Raw genomic sequence first — 10713 nt, forward strand, 5'->3', positions numbered from 1 at the left:
CTGTTTTTAAAAGCTTATTTCCTTGTATTTAAAAGCACGGACGTGAACTCCCTATGGACACAGTTCCGTATTGAGTTCCGTCACGCTTCTTTCTTGATGTTACGTATATTATTCGATAAAGACGTGGGCGTTCATGGCTGTCTGTGTTTCAGTGTTAAGTGTCACAAGCACGGGCATAAATCCCTTAAAGGCATGGCGTGCTATTATACAGAGTCATGCACAAAGGTTTTCTATTTGTATTCCGAATGGGTCGGTGGACTCGGTCAGAAGGAGAGGCACACACGTGACGCCAACGGAGGCATGGTTTATTCTTACCCGGAGTCACGTATGTGCGTTTATTACGGAAACCTAACAGAATCGGGTTTAGATGTCAACACTTTTTGTTTACTCTGTGAGACACATAACGGCCAATTCGAGAGACAGAAAGAGGCACACGTTTATTGGCGCATTTCCACATGACTAACGACTATGACATAAAGTAGCATAAACATAAAAAGACATGAAGGTAGATTGATTTCATTAGTTGGAAGCTCCTTCGTGGCTGCACACAGCACAAAGACAAACAAAGCCTACAGACAGTGCAAAGAGAACAATGGTTGTTTGACAAGGTTGGCACAAAAACGCGAACTCAAAAAGTTCACGACAACAAATAACTCCCAAGAACTAGAGCAACCATCTCAAGACCTATTTTTCAGCATGCACATCTGAATGGATCTGTCAAATCCAGATATTCAATACTCCTATCTCTTAAATACTGACGCACGTGGGTGCAACTTGGTGATAATCGAAGACGAGCGTGTTTAGAAGCCTTTTTGTGCCACTTCAGAACCCTTTGTTGCTCTTCGTAAAATACTTCAGTGAACTCCGCGGGAGGATAGACAAACTTAATGTTGATGCTCTCCAGATCCTTTGCACATAGAACAAAGAACGTCGCAAATTCTTCGTTACCCCGGCAAGGAATATAATCTTCCAGTGTTCCTGTCTTTAGACAAATGTCGTGATGTTTGAGAAACTGCTGGTGCCTACGACGCCATATGTTTTTTTCACAATGACACCTCAACCTTCCCTAAAATATACATGAAAGGTTGAAAATACTTAGCGTCCATAGAAATAGATATGTATGTATGTATCCATTTCAGTCAAATTTAACATAAGCATTTTGAAATGGAAGGAGTACTACAGTATGCACGTTTCTCAAGATCATCACCTCGACAAACAAGTTCTCCAGGTTTGGAAAGAGTTGCAACAATTCAACGACGATGTCCACTTTATGACGCATGTAGATGGACAGGGTCTTGACAGATTGCCGCATTGTTGTTAGAGTGACTGCCCCCAAACGCTTCATGAAAATTAACAGAAGATGCATCACAAAACTAATAGATTAAAGGTTGGACGAAATAAAACTTGTTTCCTCTCAAACAAGATGAAGCTGGAAGTATTGTGAAAACTGAATACCGCAAGACATGTGAGACGACATGGATACGGTTCAGGCGCAGAGACACCGGTTACCTCCAAGTCCTCACCCTACATGAAGCAAAGAACATATATCATCAAATTAATAGAACAAACATCGGACCAAGTGCAGCCCTGTTCCAATATCATGGAAAGTCAGTACCTCAAGACAGGTGGACGGAGACTCGAACACGAATTCACTCAGCGTCTCCAGTTTAGGTGCAGAGACAATGGTTATCGAACAGTGGTCGTCCTCTTTATCGCGGATCAACCGTTCAAGCGAAGGCGCATCCTCAATAATGAGTTCGCGTATTTACAACAAATGCCAATGCTTACAAGGTTAGACGTGTTTATTGTGATGCGACGAATTCCCCCACTGAAAACAAGCAGCAGAGACTCAAGTGCAGGGCAACTAGAGTGGATTATGCTTTGAAGCGAGACGTCTGATATATCAACTTCCACAAGCGATAGTCTTTTCACTAGCGGTAGCTTAAGCGTCCCTACATAATTGTCTGGTATTTGGCAAAGAGCAAAGGCAAGGGTGTGGAGAGAGGAGGAAAACCGAAACACGGACTCCGGCGCTGAGGGCCTAGATGAACTGCATACATCCAGTGGTGTGACCTCTTGCCTCACGAATCCTGGGAACAGATAGTAGAACTCAGGAACCTGGAGATTGTTCAACTTTGAGGATCGAAGCCAGGCATCAACGATGGCGGGTATGCAACGCAGGTAGCACGCCGAGATAGAGAGGCGGCTAACCGAGCCCTCGTGGGCGGACATAATGAATTCCGGAAGACTGACAACATTACCGACAGAATTTCGAGAGCGCCAAGTTCCAAAATAGCATCTGCGAAGCCCACAAAGGCATGGTGTTCTGTGTTTCAGTGTTTCGGGTCACAGGCACGGGTGGGAAGCCCACAAAGGCATGGTGTGGTATTATATAGAGTCATGTTCGCTTGTGTTTGTGTTCCGAATGATTCCGTCGACTCGTTCAGACGGAGAGGCACGGACGTGAACCCGTGGAGGCATGGTGTGGTATTACATAGAGTCACGTTCGTGCGTTTACTGCAGAAACACAACGGAATTGGATTCAGATGTGAACCCTCACTGTTTACTTTGTGAGGCAATGAATGGCCGATCCGAGAGACACTGTCCTTAAAAGCACGGGCAAGAACTCTCTACAACCACAGTTCTGTACCAAGGAGCCACTGTCAAACGCACATAAGTGAAGCAACGAGGGCCACACTTTTAGTAGTAGAAGAAGCACTTTATCAGCTGGCGTTGCTCCTTTGTTAGGCGCACACTAGGGTGGCTGTGGAAGACACATTTTTCAAGCAGAGAACGAATGTCGCGATGCCACGACAAGGTGAAAGCATGGTTGTGAGTCTGCAGTGCCACGGCTAGAATCCTCGAGACGCATTTGGGTGTGGCCTATTGATTAGAAACTCGGTTGTGCGCTCACCAGAGGCACTACGTAATGCCCCGTGAAACACGTTTGGTTGACCGTTGTGGTGGCTGTCTATGCTTTCAGTTCTTTTCATCTCTCCTATGTCGCAGTAGAGACGCATGGTTGTATTCTTACACCATCCAACTTCATAAAGCAACGGCTACAAAAATTTACAAGCAAACCTATCGCCCTTATAATATTTTCTCTGCTGAGTAATACAAATACCTAAACAAGCAAAATATGTTCTGCTTAAATTTGTTTTGTTTCTATAACTACACCAAATAAACTTACAAGCCATTTTTATAACCACAGTACGAGGAGCAGAAACAGTGCAAGGGCTCAAATGTAGCTCCATCAGTGCAAGGCTCAACTGCAGCTCCTCAGTGTGTATGGCAGGTACATACGAGAAGCACTGCTCTACCTGCAACACAGGCACGGTTGTGCATGCATTGTGTGCATGACAGGTACATACGAGAGGCACTGTCGTACATACAACACAGGCACGGTCACACATACAGCGTGCATCTCTCCACTGAAAAATTAAATCTACTTTATGTCTTTTAACCTTGGTGCCACAACATTTTATAGTCCTTCGGCCCGTACAAAGCCGCAAAACCCCACATTTGACACAACAATAGATAAAAGTACGAACGGCCGTGCCTCTATTACCAAAAAAGGAGAGGTCGCTGTTTAACAACAGACAAAGAGGCACACATTTTCTCGCACATTTCCACAGGTCTGGGGACCATGACATGTTGTAGCATCAAGTCAAAAAAACACAAAACTAGGTAGATTTTAGGAGTTGGGAGCTCCTTCATGGCTGCACGCAACACAAAAACAGACAAGCCTACACACGGTGCAAAGACTACAACGGTTGTCTGATAAAGTTTACATAAAACCCAAGCTCAAAAGAACGCAACAACAAATAACTCCATACACCTGAACAACTAACACCAGACCTGATTTCAGCATCCACACCTGAATGGAACTATCAAATCTAGGTATTCAACACTCCTCTTTCTTAAAAGCAGACGCACATGGCTGCAACTTGATGATAATGTAAGACGAGCGCATTTAGAAGCCCTTCTATGCCACTCCAGAACCCTTTGTTGCTCTTCGTAAAATACTCCCGTGAACTCTGGGGGAGGGGAGATAAACTTAATGGTGATGGTCTACAGATCCTTTGCACTAAGAACAAAGAACGTTGCAAATTCAGTGTAACTCCCGGAGCGAACATAATGTTCCAGCGATACTGTCTTCAGACAAACGTCGTGATGTTTGAGAAACTGCCGGTGCTTAAAACGCCATTTTTTTTTCACCATGACAAATCAACGCTCCCTAAAATATAAATGATAGGTTGAAAATACTTAGCGTCTATAAAAAGATATACAGACCATCAAAAAACAAATGAAACAATTAGTTCTACCACCTCCGTAACGAGAAGTTTGACATAGACTTGTCTAGATATGGATGTATCCAACAATAAATCATGTGTAGATACGGGTGCATCAATTCCAGTCAAATTTAAGACAAGCATTTTGAAATGGAACGAGTACTACAGTATGCACATTTCTGAAGATCATCACCTCGATAAACAAGTTCTCCAGTTTTGGAAAGCATTGCAGCAATTCAACGACGATGTCCACTTTATAATACATGTAGATACACAAGGTCTTGACAGATTGACGCATTGTTGTTAGACTGACTGCCTCCAAACCCTTCATGAAAATTAACAGAAGATGGATCACAAAACTAATAGAATAAAGGTTGGATTAAATAAAACGTGTTTCCTCACAAACAAATGAAGCCGGAAGTATCTAAAAACTCAATACCTCAAGACACTTGAGACGACATGGATACGGTTCAGGTGCAGAGACACCGGTTACCTCCAAGTCCTGACTCTGCATGAAAAATAGAACATAGATCATCAAATTAATAGAACAAACATCGGAAAAAGTGCAGCTCTGTTCCAGTATCAAGGAAATTCAGTACCTCAAGACACGTCGAGGGAGACACGAACACGAATTCACCCAATGTCTCCAGTTTAGGTGCAGAGACAATGGTTATCGAACAGTCGTCGACCAGACAATCAACAATCAACCGTCGAAGCGAAGGGGCATCCTCAATAATGAGTTCGCTGTGTGCACAACAAATGCCAATGCTTACAAGGTTAGACAAGTTTATTGTGATGCGACGACCTCCTCTACTGCAAACAAGTAGCAGAGACTCAAATGCAGGGCAACTAGAGTGGATTATGCTTTGCAGCGAGGCGGCTGATATATCAACTTCCACAAGCGAGAGTCTTTTGACCAGTGGTAGCTTAAGCGTCCCTACGTAATTATCTGGTATTTGGCAAAGAGCAAAGGCGAGGGTGTGGAGAGAGGAGGAAAACCGAAACACGGACTCCGGTGCCGAGGGCGTAGACGAAGTGCATACATCCAATAGTGTTACCTCTTGCGTCAGAAATCCTGGGAAGAGGTAGAAGAACTCAATAACCTAGATATTGTTCAGCTTCGAGGATTGGAGCCACGCATCAACGGTGGAGGGTCTGCACTATAGGTAGCACGCCGGGATAGAGAGGCGGCTAACCGAGCCATCATGGCCGGACGGAATGGATTCTGAAATACTAACAACATTACCGACAGAATTTCGAGAGAGACGCGTTTCGGAATAGCATTTGCGGACGTGCTCCTTGGTGACGGCGGACAGCTGAGATATGGTCTCGATATGAACTATTTCTCCATCATTAAAAAGACGAAAGACAGAGATCTCGTGGCAGTCGAGATTCAGAGGAGCGATGGGCCATAAAGGACACCATCGACGTGCGAGGATTCGGGTACGGATGCCCTCCTTGATGGGGAGACGAGAGATGATCTCACCTAGGAAGGCTTCGGGGAGATCGCTGATGCGGTCCACACGACATCCTTCTTCTTCTTCCTTGGATCGAGAGGGAGCACGGTCGCCGCTTCCATCCCCTCTGACGATCAGCACACCACTAGAAGGCAGCGGCGCCGGTGGCGCCACTCTCGACCTCTTGGTGCTACAAGAAGCGCATTCCATCTCCACCTCCATTGATGGGGTGGCGCCGCCCACAACCAGAGCTCAGAGAGGTGGATCTGGAAAAATGGATTACAGCCTGTCAATCCACGAAACGACTTAAATACCGACGACGGGGAGCGGAGGGGTCCAGATTAATTACCTCTTTTTTGACGGGAGGGTCCGGGTTAATTACTACTCGTAACAAGTAAATGGTAGGTGGCTGCTTGAAACATTAAATAGAGCCACGGATTTCAAGGTACGAGATGCACGGTTGTACACGCACACGAGGCACAGGCGTGCCCCTCTGTGTTTTAATTATTTACCGCACACATTACTTTGAAGAATCTGTTCGACGCCGGAAGCACGGTTCTACAGTCATCTTGCCTTTGTGAGCTGCAAAATTTTCCACGGGCACGTTAACCATGAAGTCACTATAAAGACCGTTTGAAAGTTAAGTAGATTCAAGGCCGTGCCTCTGCCTTGCAGATGATTCTGCCGAAATGCTCACAGACAAAAGGAAGCAAGTGAAGTGATGGCAGAGCCATGGTTTGTCAGGAACCACACACACGATCATGCCTTCCTAGGAAAGTGATACGAGACGCACTATTCTACCTGTCACACAGGCATGCCATGGCAGACGCACGGTTTGCCACGTACCACACAACGGTCATGAAGTGATACAGGACGCACTGTTCTACATGCCACACAGGCACGGCCGTGATTCCACGTGCTTCAGTAGCATGTAAAGACGTGATTATCTCACAGGAAACGTCGTGAACCTACTGCCAGGCACTATATCCATTTGTGAAATAGAAACACAAACACAACCATGAACCGTTGTGTTTGAAATCTTTGCATCACAGAAGCATGGCGTGAAGGCACATGAAGCGCGGTTGGACACGCATCGCAAGCACGGTTATGTGCTCTATATTTCAATTACTTACAGACATGCATTCATAACAGAAGAACAGCCGTGAGAACAGGCGAGGCACAGTTACCAAGAAAGCCACGGTTATGCGGCCCCAGAAGCACGATGCAGATTTTGTGCTTAAAAATGTTTTCGTTCCATGACGGCGGGCTTGACCATGCAACCGTGAGAGTCACGATTGAACACTCACCAGTGGCATGGCCATGCCTGCCTGTGCCCTTTCAGTAATTTTTATCTCTCTGTGTCGCAGCAGAGAAACATGCTTGTATGCTTACAACATCCACGTTCAGAAACCCACGGCTGTGGAAAATAACAAGGAAACTTGTGCCTCTGATATTTTTCTCCGCCGAGTAAAAATACACAAAGAAGCAAAAGGCGTTCTTATTTAAATTTGTTTTGTTTCTATAACTGCAGCAAATTAACTTACAAGCCGTTCTTATAACCACAGCACGAAAAAAATAAACAATCGACTCCCGCCCACCGTCCTCACCGATCGCTTGCTATTTCAGCGCTCAACATGCGGCCTTGTTTTTGAATCTTCAGCGATCCATTCTTCCTTCTCCACCCTTGTGCATAGCTATTCAACCTATTTACCTGTAAAAATTAATATACATACATAAGAACCAAAAAACAAAGAGAAAGATTGCGGTCATCACTGTTTTTTGCTTACGTCCTGTTTAAGCTGCATTATTACCTTTTAATTTTTTATTCGTACTGTTCTCCGGTACCAAACAGTCTCCACTCAGATCTTTCCTTTCTGCAAGTGGACTGTGCAGATTCCGTACCTTGTCCCGGGCTTCCCTGCGCGCATTCTGTGTGCCTGGCTTGTGTGATGTTGGATTCTGGCGTAGATGCAAGACTTTGGTAAATGCTCCATGTTGTCAGTGGGGTGGTTGGAGTTGCTGGCGTCTGACGTCTTCCTCCAGGGCTTGGAGTGCATTCTCCTGAGCCGTTTGATGTCCTCGATGGTGTTGTCGACCATTTCATTGACCTTGCCCTCTTCTCCTGCTGCGATTTCCTCTTCTCCTCTTCAATCCTCATCCTCTCCTGGACTTCTGGGTTTCCAGGGCAGTTTGTTTTCCTGTGACCCTTTTCTTGACAACGACCGCACTTGGATATGGCTTTGTTGCCTTTTCCTTTCTTCTCGGAACCAGCTTTGATTTGATCTCCTTTTTTCGTGCCCTTTGAGCCACTCATGGGAGGGTTCTTGAGAACTTCGGCAAGAATGCCTGTGTCTGGTTCCTCAGCAAGTGTCGCCATGACTTTTATTTTCATATCTAGCGTACACTCATGCATCACACTGTATGCTTTCTCTTTTCTGCAAGCATTTGAACGGATATCCGACAACTCAGGTAAGTGAGGCTGAATCTCATAGTTTCATCATCTTGTGCGGTCATGCTATTATCTTGACTTGTAGACAGAACTTTCAAGCTCTCTGATAGATTCCTGGTCCATCTGGGGATGATGAAGGATTTTGGAAGATGATCGATCATGCCTGTTTGGTCCATCACCTTAAGCACATGGCAGCACTGAATGCCATCCCTACTCATTTTCCTGCAGCTGCAACTGTATATTTCCTTTTGCTCATCCACATCTACCCTGAACTCAGACCTGTCAAATTCCTCGCCCGGATATGGTTTCCACTCTTTTGATCCAGGCTTAATAATATTTTTTTTAAATACTGCCTCCCCTTTGCCAAGTCAAAGCACTTGTAGTATGTCCGGTTCCATTGCTCCAGCTGGAATTTCCTAAAAATTTCATTCGTGTATACTTCCCTTGCTTGTCTTTCAATCGGAAAACCCGTCTCTAGTGATGGCGTCTTCTCGACTGTTCGGTGTCTTTTCTTGTCAAGCGTCGCGAGGAAATTTTGCTGAATCATGTGATACGCACCAACAAACCTTTTTATAGTGTCCCTGTGGTCGACGTAATTCTTCCACATCGAATTCGTGCTCTCACTGCAAGTGGTTGTTGACGAGAAAGGATAGAAGCAATCCTTGAAGTAGGCCGGCACCCAGAAATTTCGGAGTTCCCATAGCGTGTTCAGCTGTTTGTTTCCTTCCACCTTGTGCACAGAAATTGCTGCTTTCCAACAACGCTCAAGCTCGTCTTGATCTAGTGAGTTTTTGACGATTTGAAATAAATCATCAGACATCCCTGGGTGCTGCGCAAACACTGCTGCATTATTTTCCTTCATGTTCTTCCTAATATGCCACTAGCAGAACCTGTGCCTCATTCTCGGAAGAGCTTCCTTTATTGCAGTCTTCATCGCCTGGTCCTGGTATGTTATTATGTATTTCGGCTCTTTTCCTCCCATTGCCTCGACAAACGTGCTTAGGAGCCACTTAAATGACCCTATCTTCTCATCCTTCAAAAGGCCAACTCCGAACAGGACGGTCGACCCATGGTTGTCGACACCTATAATTGGTGCAAATGGCAAGCCATATATATTCGTAGAGAATGTCGTGTCAAAAGACACGAAATCTCCATATAGATCATAATTCATCTTGCACAACGAGTCTGTCCAGAACAGGCTCCGCACTACATTGTTTTCTGTCTCTTCCACATGGTGGAATCCCACCCTCTGCCTCTGCATATCGGCAAACAGTTTCATGGTGTCCTTGATATCAGTATTGCGCTCTCCAGTCCTGTCCTGGCATGCAATGTTGCTTATGTCAATCATGTCGAACATAATTTCTCGCCTCGGTTTCCCCATGGCAGTAAAAATCTGCATAACCTTCCTTGGTTCTAACCTCGCCTTCTGCAGCACTTGTATAAAGAATTTCTCCTGAGGTGTCATCTTCTTATAGCATCTCATGAACTTCAACATCCAATCAGATGGGTGAAGTTGGTGGTTGTGCTCTAGGCGCACGTTCTTCAGATGCCATTTCCTCCTATCTGTATCCCTCTTGGCTGTTATTTGGACTGGGCAGCTTGTCTGGATCAAGCAGTTGCTCCTTCTCTCCTTAACATGTCTCTTAGTTGTTTTATTCTGCCCTTCCTTGGTGCACTGGAACACGTGCTTGTCAAGCTGCCCATCATATGTCGATCTTCTGCTCGTTGATCGCTTGGCAGCAAAGCCAACCCTTCTCGCATATCTGCAGAAAAAGAAAAAGCACTCATCCAATGATCCGAATATCATACCACCCTCTGGTTCGAGCGCTTCGGTGACCTCCTGAATCGTTGGGTATATGCCTTCTTTGAACATGTCGTCCATTTCTTTCTCTACAAGCGTCGGCGGCGCCATGATGATTCTGTCTACCGTGTCTTCGTTCGTCTGATCGCATTCACTTCTGACGACATCAGTTTCATCGCCAGCCACAAGTCCACTTACAACGGAGCTACTGCTGCTCTGTTGTTTGTCACATGCAGCAGCATCGTTTCTGCATGGCACGGTCAAATCCATAAATGATTCTTCTTCCCCACTGTCGCATTATGGAATGTTGCTCCCTGTTTCTCCGGCACTCATGCATCCAAGGGACTGTGCTGCTTCTACCATGCAATCTGTGCTGCCGTTGTACACTACTTGCTGCTGTGAACATTGTGTTCCCTTCATGATGGATGGAGGACTATGATATTTCTTTGCCTCATCTGTTATCCCCTCCGCCAAGTCCTGAACACATGGCACAAAACAGAATTAGATCTCCAGAGCAGCATATGCATTTTTTTAATTTCTAAACAAAAGATTTATATGATTCATCAGGGCACATCTGGTATACCAAAACCAGACCCGTGCCTCTTCACCAAGTATAAGTGGTATACCAGAGGCACTGTTCAAATTATACCCAGCAGCACGGATGTGACCATGCTACACATACATCTAGACCAGAGGCACAGCTGTGCTTCTGTT

At 45.3% G+C, this 10713-nt stretch overlaps 1 protein-coding gene across 1 annotated transcript; it reads right to left on the reverse strand.

Moving 5' to 3' along the window:
• Positions 1 to 9078: 9078 nt before the first annotated feature.
• Positions 9079 to 10110, reverse strand: LOC109758384 (protein FAR1-RELATED SEQUENCE 5-like). The gene has a single exon (XM_020317234.3). It carries the CDS (start codon positions 10108 to 10110, stop codon positions 9079 to 9081), a length of 1032 nt encoding a protein of 343 aa, XP_020172823.3.
• Between the last annotated feature and the right edge of the window lie 603 nt (positions 10111 to 10713).

The sequence above is a fragment of the Aegilops tauschii genome, chromosome 3 (assembly GCF_002575655.3).
Source record: "Aegilops tauschii subsp. strangulata cultivar AL8/78 chromosome 3, Aet v6.0, whole genome shotgun sequence".
Classification (NCBI taxonomy): Eukaryota; Viridiplantae; Streptophyta; class Magnoliopsida; order Poales; family Poaceae; genus Aegilops; species Aegilops tauschii.

Bases quoted from the DNA above. Each gene is read 5' to 3' on its own strand.
- LOC109758384 (XM_020317234.3), bottom strand. From the start codon at position 10,110: ATGGCGCCGCCGACGCTTGTAGAGAAAGAAATGGACGACATGTTCAAA.